Consider the following 17,480-nt stretch of genomic DNA (forward strand, 5'->3'; position numbering starts at 1 on the left):
AAAACTTGTGCACTGCTAACATCCGTTCTGATGCCCTACCGAACTGGAACTGGAATTATTCATTCCGTTCGTTTGTTTAGACATGCCCATTCGACACGATAACATAATAAATAACAAATGTTTTAGAATATCTCGCACTGTAACCATATATTTAAACTGTATTCACACTGACAGCATACCAACTGTCAAATTAAACCGTGCTGGCAGTATGACAGTGGAGCTGTCAAAATGGCAACCAGATCAGCTGTCATTTGCAATTTGCTCTTTCTTTTTGATGCCTGTTTGTATCTCCCCTGATTCGCGAATAAACCTTTCTCAAGTTAAAAGGAGGTTTCTTCTGTGATTCAATATTTGTTACTTCATTCCAAAAGGATTCTACTTCATACAGGTAAGTGCGTGGACGTTGATGCAATACCTAACTGCATCGGAAAAGTGCAGTTCGCTTTTACAACAAGCAGCCGTGACAAACGCACCATTTTGGCGCAATTTATCGTTGTAGCACAATGTCCAACCTTTCCAACCTGAAGGGTTTCGTTAGCCTTGCCATGGACTGCACCCGCTTCCGGCTGGTGCGGGACGAGGCGGACACGGAAAATGAAGACCTAACGTTCAAGCCGGAGATGGCTCATCAGATATTCGGCGAATCGGAGAGCATCTTCGGCTACCGCGACTTGCGTATTGACGTAATGGCTTCGGCCGGTCCGCTCGATCTGTTCTTCGACATCAGCTACTCAAAGAAGGTGGACGAACTGCACAACGAAGGCCTGAAGGCTGACGACGTGGAAAAGTCCCTGGCAAGCATCGTCGAGGACGGTTGCTACTACACCAGCCTGGACGAGTTTAAGCGGGTGCTCGCCTCGAAAGGTGACAGTTTTAAGCCGCTCGGCACCAAGGTGGACGAGTTTCAGTATCCGATCGGCGCGTCCGGAACGTCTGCCGGGGGTTCCAGCCGAAGCGGACAACCACGTACCTTCGAAGTGTACGTGTCCAGCGCCACCGACACCGAGTACATGAAGTTTCACAGCCGGCTGGAAACTTTCTCGTTCTGGTTTATCGATGGATTCAGCCGGGTCGAGCTCGATCCGTTCTGGCAGTTTTTTACCGTCTACGAGCGCTACGAGACGGACAACAACAACGGATCTGCGGCCGAACCGCGGTATGCCACCGTCGGTTACCTGGCCGCATACAAGTATTACTCGTACCCGAACAAAGTTCGTCCGCGCATCAGTCAAATTTTAGTGCTGCCACCGTTTCAAAAACTTGGCATTGCTACACGCTTGATCGAGCACGTAAGTAAAACGGAGAGATCGGTAAGCCACATACTTTTTCTAACCATACTGCCTTTTTTTTTTTTTTGCTCCACTCCTTAGACCACCTACGAATATTTCTCGAAGCTAGAAAACGTGGCCGACATTACGTACGAGGAGCCAATCGAAGCGATCCAGCACATCCGCTCAGTGATCGATGCGAGGCGCTGTAAAGCATTGCCCGCGTTCACGAAGGATAAACTGCTGACTGGGCTGTCCAAGGAGATGCTACAGCAGGCCCGCGAGCATCACCTCATCAATGCAAAGCAGTGCCGCGTCGTGTACGAAATACTGCGGCTCGGTGCGACGGATCTCGATGACGAGGAGCAGTACCGGGCCTACCGGATCGAGGTGAAGAAGCGCCTGAACATGAACTACAGCAAACACCGGCGCGACCTGGCTCGGGCCAAGAAGCGAGGTGTCGACGTAACGGCTGCTCTCTGCGGGCTTCCCAGTGTAGCCGAACGGATCGAATCGCTCAACGCCGAGTACAAAGAGGTTGAAGAAATCTACGGCCTGGTGTTGCAAAAGTTGCTCGCTTCGGCGTAGGAAAGTGGTAAATAGTGAGTAGAATGCATGAAACCAGTCCTAAATTTTACTGTCACCATTCTTTAACTTAATTCATACTGATTTAGTTGTACGCACATCTCTATTGTGTTTATTGTAATTTTTTTGTCTCACATCAAGTCTTACGTCTGTTACAGTTTTTTTTTCTTTTAAACATTTGTACTCTTTTTCAATTACTGTCAATAAACGGAAACATTTTTGTAATGCATCTAAAGACATGTACTGAGGGTAAATCCGAAAGGTCTCCAAATTGATTTGTTTTGCCAGCCATTTCAGAAACTGCACACCCCATTTGAAAACACAATATCAGAAGTATACGCTCTACCAACATGCAGCAAACAACGATCATTTGCACAGATATACAACATTTATTAACAACACACTTAGACAAAAATCCAAGGGGACAACACATAACCAAGGCTCCCGGAGCTGGGTCATTTAAACAATAGCTGGTTCATTTGAACAGCTTCGAAAGTGCTTTTCGCTGCTGTTGCGTGTACTCGTGCAGACACTTGCGCGATCGATCGTACTCGCTCTGCACGAGCCGGTCATCCGGTATTTGCCGCAAAACCCGACCCAAATCGTTCAGCGCGTTCTCGTAGTTACGCAGCTCATTCTGAGCTATCCCTCGACGGTACAGTGCCTTGGCATTTTCCGGATCAATTGCTAGTGCTGCATTACACGAGCGCACCACGTTGGAATACTCCCGCAACTGCAGTTGGACGGCCGCCTGGTTGAGACAGTTCAGTAGTTGAAACTGTTCCAGTACAACGTTAGGCTCCGGTGTCCGGGGATGGTGTTTGTTGAACTGATTGTTGAAGAAATTGTAGTAACGTTCCGCCTTCTTGTAGCGCCTGTTGGCCGGTACGTACTGTTTCTGTTTAAAATAACAATTGCCAACGTTCCGGATTGCAGTTAGGTACTGGAGCACTTCATCGACCTGGAAGAAAGCGAAAAAAAAGTTGTATGAAGAGCGACCTCCCATCATCTATTGGCATCATCTCGCGTACCGAAAAAATGTCATAAAATCGTTCCCAATCCTCCGGAAACGGGGGCAGCTGGTCAAACACGTCATCACAATCGTTCACGCACCAATCCTCGCCGGCCGCTAACTGTCCACAGTTTTCAATAACAATCGGAACCGTCGGTTCCCCATCGTCGGTGGAATGGCGTTCCATCTCGCCGATGATGCCACCGCCGCGTATCACGTACCCAACGACCACATTCGTTCCATTTAGATGCGGACACTCGCCGGAGGTGATGAAAAACTGCGAATTATTCGTGTCTGGTTGGCCCAGGTTTGCCATCGACACCGCACCATCCTCGTGCTAGGTACAATGTAAAAAGTAGGCGTTTTATGGTGAGGAACGATCCACAACAGCCACAACTTACCAGCAGGGTAAAGTTTTCATCCTCAAAAGTCTTGCCATAGATGCTTTCACCGTTGGTTCCGTTGAAGTTCACGATGTCGCCGCCCTGTGACATAAACAGCGACTTGATTCGATGAAACTTGCTGCCCTTGTAGTGCAGGCGCGTGCCGGTTTCCGGCGCAATGCCCCTCTCTCCGGTGCACAGGGCACGGAAGTTTTCCGCCGTCTTCGGAACGACATCCGCCCGCAGTTCGATCACTATCCGACCCACTGTTTGGTGCGATTAGAAAAGGGAATCACAAAACACTCCACACAAAACAATCTTATCAAATAAGTAAGTTTGTAAAGAGCTTACCGCTTTCCTCACCAACTTTTACATCTAAAAACACCAATGGATTGTTTGGATCATGTACAGCACGCTGTACTTTCACTATATCGGTGGCCATTCTCGTGCTCTTTAGGGATGCAGAATCAATGATTTACTTTCGTAGAATAGTGAGATAAGAAACAGTTTTTTGTGATAAATTTGTTTATGTCTTTTTGTTTTGTTTAGCAACAGTTTCGCAATAAAAAAATAATCGCTGTTTATTTGTGTATGATTTGACAGCTCAACGGTAGTGATGGCAAAAGTAACTAAATAGGGAGTAGAGATAAAGATTCTAGCTCACCACTTGGTGGGTTATTTATATCCTTCTTGTTGACTGTTCAAGTAAAATAAAGGTACAGTACTCGGATAATATTTAGTCTATGTCTCGGATAATATTTAGTATAGTCTATATGATTTAAAAAAAAGTACCTAAGTAAAAAAGTAGTACCTAGCTGGTATTGTTATAACGTGTACCTATAAACAGTAGCTAGGTCGAAAGTTACAGTCCCCTTCATCAGACGTCAGCGAGCGCTGAGACGAATAGGTCGCAGTTATTGGAATTCGTTTGTAGCAGCCTACGGCTGGCTTAGTAATTTAATTAAAATAGGCCTAATCGAACGTAAACCGAAGAGCGCCCTATTCATTCGCAACTTTCTACACATCCTGCCTTATTCCGTCGACGTGGTCGATTCTAGTTTCTAGGTTGTAAAGTTTCGTGTTCTGTCAATCCATCGTTGTGCAGAAGGTTGCAATATGTTCGCCTATTCTACCGAATACGAAGCTGTAGCAATGGTATTGTGATAGTGATTGCATGGAAAACAAGTTCGACTAGCAATGCAAGTAACTATGCCCTTATCGACAGTGGCGTTTACACTTCAGTGAAATAGTCAGTATCAAACTGAAGACTGCTGCAGTATTATCACCGCTTCGGGTATCGAAGGTTCACATTAGAAAGAGATGGTTCCGAATGTGCTCAATTTCCTGGTAAACCCGTAAATATTCAGAAACGCATGACAAAGCACATGAATAATATAAGCCTGGTCTAGGAATTCAGTGTAGCTGGCTACCACGGTTGAATAGCTTGCTTTGTTGAACCAAACGCTTCAAGGAAATTATTGTTTGCGGTCGATCATCCGACCTAAAGTTACCCGGTAACGTGTCAATCGTGCAATGGAATTTGCCGAGTTGATCCTTACGCCGAAGCTGGATGGTGTGTTGCTGTACGATCAGTTGAGCGAACGACCCGTGGACGGGACACTCTGCATCACCGGTCACCATCTTATACTCAGCACAAGGAAGGAAGGTGCACAGGAACTTTGGGTAAGTGGGAATTAACCTACGAAATGTTTCCCATATCGCACAGGTTATCTACAGTGACATTTTCATAGGTATTTATCGTACCATATGGTAGGGTTTTTTACTGCCCCAGCATTTGGTCCGATATCTACAGACACTGGAAATATTAACTTTTAGGCTCAGATTCAATCTGCTATTCAAAACAAATGGCTAATTCGAATTTTGATAAAAATCTGTTGGGTATCTTAACACGTTGAGCGTTGGTATGGACACAGGCTCTTCGGGACCGACAGTGTAGTATCTTTTTAGTAGTCAGACTTATGCCACACATGCCGTCTGACTCCGTATTTTAATTTCTCTGTTTTGTCTTGTTCTATATCGTCGAGACATGATTGAACGTGAAAGCACTGCTCGCTCGCCGTCGATGGTTTGCTACAAATCGCTAGCAAAACGGAAAGCAGTACAATCTGCTAATAGCGCGGTAAAAGACGCAACAGATGACGGACATATGCAATTTTTTTTGTGCTGGAAGGAATAACAGAACTGCAGTTTGTTATGTTGGTACACCATGTGCAATCTATTTTAGGTTAGCGTTGCCTACAGAAGGCGAAAGCAATGGCAGAATTTGCACCGATTGAAGATTCCTTAAAAGTGTTGCTAAATGAAGGAATGTTACTCGTCGATTTTTTTTTAAATATTGAACATTAGGTTCAGAATAAAATGTTGATGTAAAACACAAGCAGGGCATAGAAGAGACTAGAAAACCTTTTGTTGAGTTAAGAACTAAAGCTAAATAAATTGGTGGGCCGATCATAACCTCATTTTCCGATCATTCTCAATTTATAGTGCTGAAACACGAGAACAATCATGGTGAATTTGCTATATGTGCCCACTGTGTTAACGTTACAGCTTTGATAAGAAGAACTGTGGAGTTTATCTTTACCCGTTCTGCAAAGATCCCGAAAAAAATCTTGCATGATTAATCACTGTGTCCGCCATTTTGTTAACCACAGATATCAGGCATATAGGAAAGTAGTAAGTAATATTTTTCTTGTAAGCGATCTTTTCAATTCGTCCTATGTTAGAACATTGTCATATTTATTTGATTTAAATATGTTTATGTTTAATACATTCTTTTTACTTTCTCCAACAGTTACTCCATCAAAACATCGACCTGGTAGAACGGAAGCCGAATATCGTTAACAACATCCTCGAAGGTGGCACCATCATTCTGAAATGCAAGGACCTCCGTATAATTGCGCTGAAAATTGCGTCCCCACAGGAGTACTTCAACATCTCCAATTCGATCGAGCAGCTGTCGAACCTAGAGGAGGCGAAGATGTTGTACCCATTTTTCTACATTCCCATGTACAACATGCTCGAGGACGGCTACTCACTGTACCAACCCGAGCAGGAGTTCGCAAAACTATTGGCGACCAGCGACGACTGGCGGCTGACGACGGTTAACAGTGCTTATCAGGTGTGCCCTACGTACGGCGCTAAGCTCGTCGTCGCCCGCTCCATCACCGACGAGCAGATTGTGCAGTCCGCTGCCTTCCGCGATGGTGGCCGGTTTCCGGTGCTGTCTTATCGGCACGGCAATGGGGCGGCGATGCTACGCAGTGCCCAGCCGGTGGCGGCACCGGGTGTTACCAAGCGCTGCCGAGCTGACGAAGCCATTCTGAATGCGGTGCTCGGCCGCAGCAAGAAAGGTTTCATCTTCGACACGTGGGGTAAGGGCAAGAGCAGCACGACCGAAACGGACCAGCACTACTCGCAGTGGAAGAAGGTGAATAGGCCGATCGGACAGTTTAGCTCGGTGTCGGCCTTGCTGGATAGTTTCGTCAAACTGATGGATGCTTGCAATGACGTGCAGTGCAGTCCGGACAAGTGGCTTTCCCGGTTGGAAATGTCCGGTTGGTTAGGGTACGTGCTGAATGCCCTCAACGCCGCTTGCGTAGTGGCACAGTGCTTGGATCAGGAAGGCGCTCCGGTGTTGGTGCACGGAGGCAAGGGGTTGGATACGACACTCGTGGTGACCTCATTGGTACAAATTATCCTCAATCCAGACTGCCGAACCATAAGAGGGTAAATTTTAGTTTTGCAACTTGCAGGCAACTTTCACTACTTCAAATAACACTTTTTTTTTCTTCTATTTTAATCACAACAGCCTCCAGGCACTCATTGATCGCGAGTGGTTACAAGGGGGATATCCATTTTCAACACGCCACAAGCACTCCTGCTATACGCCCACCCATCAGCGAAGGAAAAGTTCTAGTGCCACATTCCTGCTATTTCTAGATTGCGTTTATCAGCTGTACGCGCAATTTCCGTGCAGCTTCGAGTACGACCACCGGCTGCTGGTGACGCTGTTCGAGCATAGCTATTTCAGTCAGTACGGTACCTTCTTGGGCGACTGCGAACGCGAACGGGTACAGCTGAAGGTGTTCTCCCGTACCACAAGCCTTTGGTCGCACCTGAATCGGCACGAAGTGGTCAAATCGCTGCTCAATCCATTGTACGAGCCGAACCAGGCAGTCATCTGGCCGTCGGTGGCACCGATCAGCATCGTGCTGTGGGCAGAGCTGTACACGCGCTGGTCGATCGATCAATCGCAGTTGAAGATAACATTCGGACAGATACAGGCGCTCATTAGCCGGGAGAAGGATTTGCGCAGCCGGGTACTTAAGCTTCACCGGCAGCTGGCCGAGTTGCAGCGAGAGTATCAACTGGTTCGCAATGAGAAGAACGGCAACAGTAGCGGTAACCATAATCACTATAACCGCCAGCTGCACGATGCAGATGTAGACGATCCGGGAGATGACGGTGACGAGGAAAGTGTGTCCTCCGATGCGCTGGGTTCGAGTAAGTAGATACCAGTAACAAGTCACACGGCCTTATGCTCCTATAGGTAAAGATAGCAGTAAGTTAGTTAGCGCCTGAAGACGGCAAGCGTATCTAGAAGAAAAGTTTAATCGTTATGCGAATAGTTCACATGTCCGTGAGAAATTCATCTGTAGCACAAGCTCTCTGAGTTTTTTCCCAAATGGATGCACTCAGTTATCCAACTAGTTTGCAGGTAATTTTGCTGATGAAATTCTTAGAACGTGTTTAAAGATGGTAATTGCCACCAAAGCCACAATTTAATTAATTTTTGTAGAAGTTTTCGTATATTTGCATAACTTAACTTATTTACAACTCATACGTGTTGCTCCGAAATACATTTTCTTATGTTGACTTCACTGGTGCAACTCTGGCGCCGCGGATCATGGAAGCCCTTTCCCTTAGTTGTTGCGACCATTATTTTGGTCTCTATTAGACGGACGCCTGTCGTTTCTCGTGTTAGCGTATCCGTTTTGCCTCAAACCTCGTCTGTTATTGTAACCGTTACCATACCCTCTTTGCTGATAGTTGGGTTGGTATCTTTGGTTTTGTGGGTACCAACGATCTCTGTTCCCTGTGCTGGAGTTGGCGTTATCTGAGTCTTGTCTTCTAGTCTGTGTTTGTTGTTGGCGAGCCGCCAATACCTGTGCATATGACTTTCCATTGTCCAATTCGACGGCTACTTCAATTGCGTCAGCGAGCTTTTCGAATTGTCTTGATCGAATGACACAACGTGTTTCGATGTCCATCATACCATCGGCCAATGCTTTAAGCTCTGTTTTTGTGGCCTTTTTGTGAGCCAATATCTTTGAAACTTCCTCTGATATATGTAAGGTTTAAAGATGTAGCTTCTATATTCTTTACTATCCGTTTCCTTTCACACTCTGACTTAAACTCTCTCTGCTACAGCTCGTCGCTCCTTTTTATATCCTACCATTTCTATTTCCATGGCTACTCGATTACTTTTTCGCCCAACTCACACGGCCTTTCCTGACATTTCTTCCGCCCCGGAAGACCTATACTTTTCCTATAAAATATTTGATGACATTAACCTACCCGCACGGCCTTTGCGGGTAGGTTAATGTCATCAAATATTTCAAGGTGTAGCTTCTCTATTCTTTATTACCTTTTCCTTTCAAACTCTGACTAAAACTCTCTCTGCTACAGCTCGTCGCTCCTTTTTATATCCTACCATTTCTATTTCCATGTCTACTCGATTACTTTTTTGCCCAACTCACATATATACGCTGCTTCCAGCATATTAGTGAGCCTCTCTATCTCGTTTCCGAATTCCTCAATGGAACCGTTTTGTTTTGCTGCGTTAAGCTGTGCTACTACCATTTCAGGTGTTCTCTTCTTCCTACATTTTTCTGTCAATTTATTTATTATTTCCTCTAAGCTACTAGGATCGTTTCCGACCGCTTCCTTTGAAATGTTGTTCTTTTGGTTACTGTACCACCGATCAAAGTTTTGCATTTTGTTGTTCAAAAGGCCTAAAAGGATTTCACAACTGACACCCAAAGTTAGCGATAAAAGCACTCACACGTACCTGCACTATTTCTTCGCTAAAGTTGATACCTGTTAATTGCATGTTCAACTCCTGCACGAGTGGCCGCAAAAATGGGTCCAAGTTGTCTGGGGTTTTTTTTTTTGACCGCAAAATATACTGGCAACCATCACCGGACATTCGGGTAATTCTTTCACTTTAAAAAGATTTGGCCAAAATTGCGCTGCGCTACTTTTAAAAAGAGGAAGGCCACCATCCTTAGAAAGATCGTCGTGACCGAACTTCCTTAAAATGGCCAGCATCAAATTCAGAAAATTGCAGGAAAAAAGTCATACAGTCCCCAAATATCTCAAAGCCTATTGCAAAGTTTTAAAAGAATCTAAGAAGCTATAAGCTTCTATTCAAAACCCTTCAGCTGACTCTTGAACACCATCTTGATTGCTATGTTCTGCATCTTCGGCATCATCAAAAGCATCAGTGTTAGTATTGCTATTTATACCTTCTACCCCTCCACCTGTATTCTCAAAAATGAGTTCAGGGTATAGGACACCTTCGATACCATAAGCTCCTCGTTGAATACGTCCTTCGACAACGACTTCGGTTACGAGCTCATTTAAACTAAGATAAACAACCTCTAAAATTTCTGATAATATTGTTGCCATAACAAGCCTTGGTAGTTTGTGTTGTTCCCCGTATGTGGTGCTGTCGCTTTAGTAGTTCTGTTAATACACGAGAAACAGAACGTATGCTCACACACCTTCGATACCCAAAGCTCCTCGTTGAATATGTCCTTCGACAATGGCTTTTTGTTTTCTTTCATAAGCTTTTCAGCATCCTTAAGGTACGATCCTCTACGAATTGAGCGGAGATAATCTCCAGTAACCTCTTTCACTATGCTCGTGGCATGAAGATCTTTAGATCCGTCCACTACGACTTCGGTTACGAGCTCAATTAAACTAAGATAAACATCCTCTAAAATTTCTGATAATATTGTTGCCATAACAACCATTGGCTGTTTTTGTTTCCGCTTGTTTGGTGTGACCTCTTTAGCAGTTCTGTTGATATACGAGAAACAGAATGTACGCTCACACACCTTCGGTGTACCCAAAACTGCTGGTTGATATGTCCTTTGACAAAGGCTGGAAAGCTTTTCAACGTCCTTAAGTACGCTCCTATACTAATTGAGCGGAGATCATCGCCAGTAACCTCTTTCACTATGCCCGTGGCATGAAGATCTTTGGATCTACGACTGCGGTTACGAGCTCAATTCAATTAAGATAAACAACCTCTAAAATTTCTGATAATATTGTTGCCATAACAACCATTGGTAGTAGCTGTTGTGCCCCTTATGTGGTGCTGTCGCTTTAGTAGTTCTGTTAATACACGAGAAACAGAACGTATGCTCACACACCTTCGATACCCAAAGCTCCTCGTTGAATATGTCCTTCGACAACGGCTTCTTGTTTTCTTTCATAAGCTTTTCAGCGTCCTTAGGTAAAGGAGGTACGTATCGTCCTAAGGTACGATCCTCTATCAATTGGGCGGAGATAATCTCCAGTAACCTCTTTAACAATGCTCGTGGCATGAATGATTAGATTAGATTTAGATCTGCCACTGCGACTACGGTTACGCTAGCTTAATTAAACTTAAAAAACAACCTCTAAAATTTCTGATAATATTGTTGCCATAACAACCATCGGCTGTTTTTGTTTCCGCTTGTTTGGTGTGGTTTATTTAGTAGTTAAGTATTCACCTAAACGGTATCTTAAGCTGCTGGTTGATATGTCCTTTGATAAAGGCTTCTTGGTTTCCTGCAAAGCTTTCCAACGTCCTTAAGTACGCTCCTCTATCAAAGGAGTGGAGATCATCTCCAGTAGCCTCTTTCACTATGCTCGTGGCATGAAGATTTTTAGATCTTTCCACTTCGACTTCGGTTGCGAGCTCAAATAAATTAAGATAAACAACCTCAAAAATTTCTGATAATATTGTTGCCATAACAACTATCGGCTGGCTATCGTTTCCGCTGTATCACGCCGCGAATATGTACCACTGCAGTCGTCATCGGCTGATACATATTGTTTTCCTTTGCGAATGTGGCTGATGCTGAAACGACAACGTTTGGCAATGATGGATCTGGCGATGTACTGCCCAACGGACCAATGCCGTGCATTACTGTATGGTGCTTCTTATCGCACTGCTGGCATCGAAATTTGGAGAAACAGCTCCTGCAGAAATGCCCCGGCGACAGGCAGTTGCTGCATAGCTTATTATTGCGCACAATTTCGATCTTCCAATCGCCTGGAAGACGCCTGAAATCGTCGCACTTTGGTAAGTTGTGTGGTTGCGCGCAGACTACGCAGGGCGATTGAGGCTTATTCTCTGCGGCCAGATGTACTGCCATCTTCAGCGGCTTCCGTCTGGGTGCTACTGGCTCCACAGGCTTATTTTCTTCGACCGCGTCGAGAAGCCTGGTTTCGTTTTTCAGAAACCTCATAAGCTCCGGGAATGATGCAGTTGGATCCGTTAACACTAACTTCTCCCAGTCCAGCTGCGTCTTACCGTCTAGCTTCAGCAGGACAATCTGTGTTAAAAGGATTCTCCAATGAGATGGATCCTCCCCCAGCTGAGCCAGCACCTTCACTTGAGTCTCGCAGCAGTTAATCAGTCCGTGGATGGTCTCGACAGTGGCGTTTTAGATTCGGGGATATAGTATAAGCTCGTTGGTGTGTGGTATTTGTTGGCATACCTGTCCACCAATGCTTCCCATGAAACTTCATACGTATGTTCTGCTATTGGATAGCTCTCTACTATTTTCAGCGGCTCCCCCACGAGGAAGCTCCTCAAATAGTAGGCTTCTTCCACGTTTGCTAGCGAGTTGTTGTCATGCACGACTTGTTGCCATACCAACCATCGGCTGTTTTTGTTTCCGCTTATCTGGTGTGATCTCTTTAGTAGTTCTGTTGATACACGAGAAACAACGTATGCTCACACACCTTCGGTGTACTCTAAGCTGTTGGTTGATAGGTACCTGAGAATATTGGTTATGTGCTTATTCAATCCAATCCACGTTTAGAAACGACACATGACGTTCAGTATTTTAAGTGTTTCATTCATTCACCAACGACAAAACTGAAATGCAGCTTGGTACTCATGAGCTCGGTTTCATTAGTTTCCCATAAATAGTTAAAAGGTTTGGCACCATAATCATCTTTAAACTAGTTCTAAACATTCATTTATTTACTTACTCGCAATCCTAGTTGCTTTTCAATCGCATTCCAATGGGTAGACATACAACAAAAGTTCCAAAGGACTACACGGACATGTGAATTAAGCGCTTGTACGGAAGAAAAATAGATGCTCGAAAAAGGATAAAAGACACTTGAAGTAAATATATTCGTATTAGGCATATGCTAGGTTTGGCTAGGGTAGCGTCAAATGTGTACCATAGGATCAGTTTAAAGTCCAACAACTACAAGGCGTTAATTAGAGGGGTCAGAGGAAGTTAGCTAGGTAAAAAGAAGAAAGTAGAACTCAGGAGAGAACCCAGCGTGTGTTAATGGCAGTAATGGTCACCCTGAACAATATCACTCTGTAATTCAGTGTCAATTCGGCAATGTGAAAAGTGAACTAATAAGACATGAGCGCGCCCGAAAGCTTAACAAAAATACACGCAATAATATATATATACTTTCGAGCCCCGCGAAAACCGCAATTATAAATTAAAATCAAGCATTCATTCGCCTTTCGCCAAACGTACGCTATGCGCTCTACAACCGACAAAATTGGCTAAAAATATGTATGATTTTTTTTTTCTTCCTCTAATTGGCGTACAAGCAATCATTGCGTGCGTAACGTGAAGCAATCGGGGAACATAAGCGAAGAAAGGTATGATAATTTCTCCAAACAATATTTTCCGCAGTTCTTCTTAAGAAAAGCAAAAAAAAAAAAAGAAATCGCCTTACAAATTAACCCAACCATGAGCATCAATTCGGCTAACAATTTTACTACAACTTCGGGCCGTATTATTGTTATCAGTAACTTGCGATGTTTTAATGAGAAAGTGTAATATAAACATATGAGTGCACGTATTTTTCTAACAATTATCGGATTTTAACCTCAACTCCCGACAGTGATAATTTGTTCCCGTATTTTATGACTCGTAACTCATCTTCATCCATGTCAATGTACTGTACACTAACCACCAGAGACGTTGTTGTACGTTGAGGCGCACACGAGGGAACACAAAGGGAAAACGGTAGTGAGTGAAGAGGACTGATAGCAGGGGAAAGGGTGCTAGGCTGGAAAAGGATCATCGATCAACCAACACACTGCTCTAAAACACGTATTTTGTTTATCATTATTAGCGTGATCTCCCATAAACAAAAAAACATGGCCTGTAGGAATAAGAACACTGTCGATATTGTTACGACTTCTCTACACCGATGAGCATTATCAAATAAAGTCGAATGTTTGTTTCGTTTGTAATTATGAGTAAGCTTTTGATATGACGCACAGCTTCGATGATCGCTTTGCGATCGGACCGAAAACGAACCTCGTACGGTGAAAGTCACACTTTACTATGAAAGTGTGTAATTAACAACATTAAAATAAAGCGTATGGTAAGTAGCATCGAGCGATTCAAACATGTTTTTGAAACATTGGTATTCCGTCGAGATAAATATGGTACTTTTTATTGCTGTCTTCATAGGTAGGAAAGGACGTTGGTTCTGCATCTGCCACGGTATGATCCGGTTTCCAACTCCATCGTTGGTGAGTTCTTCTTTATTGAACGATTGAATGAATACGCATATTAACCTTGAAGATTTAAATTTGTCTCGTTTGCTGCTGGTTATAGGAGAAATGAAACAACAGATGTGTTAGTTGTTGCTGTTTTTTTTTATTGCCAGATAAACTGCGCTCTGCTACCTTACAAATATTAGCTACTTATATAGACCATACAGACACACACACTCACTCTCTCTCAAGTCCTGTGCCGTTTGCTTTTCGGGACTCTAAGCCTATAGCTTTTTTCAAACAATTCCTTTTTTCTTTTCATATAAACCATCGCAACTGTAGAAACTGTTTTTTTTTCTGATAACCATTACGACGTTCAACATCTAACGTTTTTGCCCCCACGATTCTTGTCCCTTCTTCTTCCGCAAACACTCGTTTCCATATGTACAGTACTGTGTTTTAATCGGGCTACTTTGTTTTATGAACTAATTATTATGTTTTCATTACTGCTTTGATATGCTCCGATTTTGTTCGTTAAGTTTGTGCGAAATGATGAATCGATCGTACGTAAATCAATAGAAAGATTCCCGAAGAGGAGAGAGTTGTTGAGTTGAGATGATGCACAGAATTGGAAAAAAATAGTTAAAACAAAAACCAGAGACTCACACCACATGTCTTTTTTTTCAAAGCTAAATTTTAAGCAGTACCCAATTTCTGACGTTAAAATGAAAAGCCGTAAAAAGCGATACAAATACAAAACACTAGGTTAATAATAGTTAATCACAGGGCTAACACGCGCGCGCTCCCCATGTGCCGCCTCCGGTTCCGCGTACGGTCTCATCGAAAGCGCATCTCAGCACGAGGAAGGGATGGGGGGTCAGCACATCATCGATGTAACAATTTGGTTTAGTCTTTTTAAAACAGTGTTTGTTTCGTTCAACTATTTAGTTTAGTCCTATCGTAACTGGAAACATATATCTTTTTTTTTATCTCTATATATAGTTCTCGCTTATCTGCTCCATTATTTCTAGCGCCACGACTGGGTTTCGATTGACGGTCTTTCGGAACGTGTCAAAGTAATTAACTATATACTGGATGAGTTGAATTCAACGTTAGCGTACGCACCCAACCAACATTTCACTCTTGTGTACACCGTCTTATGATCGTCGATCGTCCAGCTGTTGATGAGTTGGACGCTAGCTGCCTCAGAAAACCTTTCGTTCGTTGCGAAGGGGAAGAGATTCTGCCACCTTAGACGATGTGCTCCGGTCGACGCCCATGGATGGGTCGCCCGGCACTGCATCACACGTACTGCTCCGGCGCTTCCTCGTCCTTGATCGTGGTGTAGTGGACCTTCTTCGAGACGTGGTCGACGACCGGTGTCAGTAGGCCGCGCAGTTTGTCCTTGCTGACGTACAGCAGCCCGGCGACCAGTGCCAGCAGCACGCAGCTGAGGCACACGAGCACGAACAGCAGCGTCCCGGTGTGTCCATCCGGGCCGGTTCCAGCACCACCGCCGGTCCGCAGCTTCCGGCAGCGTCCGACGTTGAGCGTGCGGATCGGTTCGCGCTCCTGCCGATTGCGCAGACACACGAGCGCATCCAGATTGCGCACGGTCACCTTCGTCCGATCGAGCCAGTCGATCAGCGGTAGCAGGGCGCAATCGCACACGAGCGGATTGTAGGTGAAGTCGACCGTGAGCGGCACGGTGCGATTCGGCTCGGCCTGCACGTCGTCGAGCAGGGCAAGATCGCGCGGCCGCACCAGCTCGAACCGGTTGCGCTCGAGATCGAGAAAGCGCAGCCGGGGCATGCAGCTGAGGTTGAAGTTCAGCTCCGTCAGCATGTTGTCGCCGAGGTGCAGATCGAGCAGGGCGGGCAGATCGCAGAACACGCGCTTGTCGTTGAACTGCACGATCTCGTTCTGCTCCAGGTGCAGCTTGACCAGCTTGGTGAGGTTGCTGCTGACGAAGATGTCGTGCAGGTCGGCCGACAGCTCCGCCGACGTGTTGTCCGCGAACGCGTTCGTCAGGTGCAGCTCCTGCAGGTTAACGAAGTTGGAGAAGACGCGCGGATGATGGTGGTTGTACTCCTCGTCGTCGTACCGCGAGATGCTCAGGTTGTTGTGGTTCAGGATGAGCCGGCGCACGTTCGACACGTGATGGTACGACTTGCCGCGGATCTCGCGAATGCGATTGTTGCTCATGTCGACGATCGTCAGGTTGACGAGATCGTTCAGCGCTCCGAACACGTTCCACGGCAGCTCGGCCACGTCGTTGCCGTTGAAGATGACCACCTCCGTCTGCAGCGGCAGGTGCTCCAGCATGATCGTATCCCGGAAGCCGGTGTTGGTGCAGTTGACCACGTACTGTGGGCGGAAGTTGTACATCTGCATGCCGCAGCTACACCGTCCCTTGAAGTGTGGGCCACAATCGTCCGCCACGGTTAGCGTAGCTAACAGGAGGGCAAGCAGCAGCGGAACCAACGGCGCACTAATCCTTCGGAGTTTCGCCATCTGAAACAAAAGAGTTTTTTCTTCTTAAAAAAGGAGGGTTTGCTTGGAATCTACTTGAAAACTGGATGCTTTAGTGCGATCTGTTAAAAACGTTTTAACTTCGCCAATTTTTGTTAGAATTATGTGATCTGCAACCAGCTGTTGTTATGTACATTTGTTGACTATTTTTTGACCGTTTTAAGTGGCTATCTTCACCCTGCATTTACTGTACGAGCTCGGTGTAAACGGAAAACGACAGGGAGGAATTTGTTTTTCCAAAACTTTGATAATTTCCAAAGTTTCATAGTAACACACCCCGCCCAAACCAACAGAGTGCTCGCGTACGGAATGAACGAAGAAAAACATGGGATGGGAACAAACTATGGAATGTTCTGAATTGTGCAACTTTTAGGTCACGTTGCGGCGTTAGTTTTTGTCGTAAAAATATATTTAAAAAAAATTAAATACTTTTTCTTAGAAAAACATTTCATTGCTTTCATGCAATCGAGCCACAAACCTTTTTCTGGTCTAAAAGTTTTTCTTCGAATGTTACTTATGTTTTGCTTGATAACTTGTTTCTCGCCGCTATTGGAGTACCGAAAAGTAACGAGTTCTAGAGTTAACCAAGCAGTAGTGTTGAAATGTGAACCTCTATTTGTCATTTAAACATTTTATATGTACAGTAAAATTATCCATTATTGTAAGACTGGCCCCATTAGAATTTATTACCTGCCGATAAAGAAGGTATATTATTATTTGTTTAAGTATAAATTCTACGAACTTGGTTGGTTCCTTGGCCATTGCATTTTTTTTTTGGTTCCTCATGAAATCCATTTCCTCGGCCATTAATTTTGCCCCGGTTGACCACGTTATCTGACCATTGGCCATATAATTTGTCACAGTAGGTACCGCAACGGTGCAGGCGGACAATTCAATTTGTCCATGGCAGGGAAACG

General features: G+C 44.7%; 4 protein-coding genes across 4 annotated transcripts; 2 read left to right on the forward strand and 2 right to left on the reverse strand.

Moving 5' to 3' along the window:
- The first annotated feature begins 256 nt into the window (after nucleotides 1-256).
- On the forward strand, nucleotides 257-2,082 carry LOC131260591 (histone acetyltransferase type B catalytic subunit). The gene is made up of 3 exons (XM_058262357.1): nucleotides 257-388; nucleotides 500-1,289; nucleotides 1,371-2,082. The coding sequence occupies exons 2-3, from the start codon at nucleotides 504-506 to the stop codon at nucleotides 1,854-1,856; spliced, it is 1,272 nt and encodes a 423-aa protein (XP_058118340.1). The 5' UTR covers nucleotides 257-388; nucleotides 500-503; the 3' UTR covers nucleotides 1,857-2,082.
- Nucleotides 2,083-2,200: 118 nt separating this feature from the next.
- On the reverse strand, nucleotides 2,201-3,789 carry LOC131260593 (peptidyl-prolyl cis-trans isomerase D). The gene is made up of 4 exons (XM_058262358.1): nucleotides 3,600-3,789; nucleotides 3,267-3,514; nucleotides 2,885-3,202; nucleotides 2,201-2,814 (listed from the first exon to the last, which is right to left on the reverse strand). Exons 1-4 carry the CDS (start codon nucleotides 3,688-3,690, stop codon nucleotides 2,329-2,331), a joined length of 1,143 nt encoding a protein of 380 aa, XP_058118341.1. The 5' UTR covers nucleotides 3,691-3,789; the 3' UTR covers nucleotides 2,201-2,328.
- Nucleotides 3,790-4,161: 372 nt separating this feature from the next.
- On the forward strand, nucleotides 4,162-8,633 carry LOC131260590 (myotubularin-related protein 9). Its single transcript, XM_058262356.1, has 3 exons — nucleotides 4,162-4,931; nucleotides 6,061-6,995; nucleotides 7,078-8,633. Exons 1-3 carry the CDS (start codon nucleotides 4,782-4,784, stop codon nucleotides 7,778-7,780), a joined length of 1,788 nt encoding a protein of 595 aa, XP_058118339.1. The 5' UTR covers nucleotides 4,162-4,781; the 3' UTR covers nucleotides 7,781-8,633.
- Nucleotides 8,634-15,333: 6,700 nt separating this feature from the next.
- On the reverse strand, nucleotides 15,334-16,545 carry LOC131259139 (asporin). Its single transcript, XM_058260565.1, has one exon. It carries the CDS (start codon nucleotides 16,543-16,545, stop codon nucleotides 15,334-15,336), a length of 1,212 nt encoding a protein of 403 aa, XP_058116548.1.
- Nucleotides 16,546-17,480: the final 935 nt, after the last annotated feature.

The sequence above is a fragment of the Anopheles coustani genome, chromosome 3 (genome assembly GCF_943734705.1).
Source record: "Anopheles coustani chromosome 3, idAnoCousDA_361_x.2, whole genome shotgun sequence".
In the NCBI taxonomy this organism is placed as follows: domain Eukaryota; kingdom Metazoa; phylum Arthropoda; class Insecta; order Diptera; family Culicidae; genus Anopheles; species Anopheles coustani.

Excerpts from the sequence above, each read along its gene's own strand:
- LOC131260591 (XM_058262357.1), top strand. The coding sequence starts at position 504 with ATGTCCAACCTTTCCAACCTGAAGGGTTTCGTTAGCCTTGCCATGGAC. Across the intron at positions 1,290-1,370 it reads CTACACGCTTGATCGAGCAC|ACCACCTACGAATATTTCTC; the intron begins GTAAGTAAAACG and ends TCCACTCCTTAG.
- LOC131260593 (XM_058262358.1), bottom strand. The coding sequence starts at position 3,690 with ATGGCCACCGATATAGTGAAAGTACAGCGTGCTGTACATGATCCAAAC. Across the intron at positions 3,203-3,266 it reads ATGAAAACTTTACCCTGCTG|CACGAGGATGGTGCGGTGTC; the intron begins GTAAGTTGTGGC and ends CATTGTACCTAG. Across the intron at positions 2,815-2,884 it reads GATTTTATGACATTTTTTCG|GTCGATGAAGTGCTCCAGTA; the intron begins GTACGCGAGATG and ends GCTTTCTTCCAG.
- LOC131260590 (XM_058262356.1), top strand. The coding sequence starts at position 4,782 with ATGGAATTTGCCGAGTTGATCCTTACGCCGAAGCTGGATGGTGTGTTG. Across the intron at positions 4,932-6,060 it reads AAGGTGCACAGGAACTTTGG|TTACTCCATCAAAACATCGA; the intron begins GTAAGTGGGAAT and ends TTTCTCCAACAG. Across the intron at positions 6,996-7,077 it reads GACTGCCGAACCATAAGAGG|CCTCCAGGCACTCATTGATC; the intron begins GTAAATTTTAGT and ends TAATCACAACAG.
- LOC131259139 (XM_058260565.1), bottom strand. The coding sequence starts at position 16,545 with ATGGCGAAACTCCGAAGGATTAGTGCGCCGTTGGTTCCGCTGCTGCTT.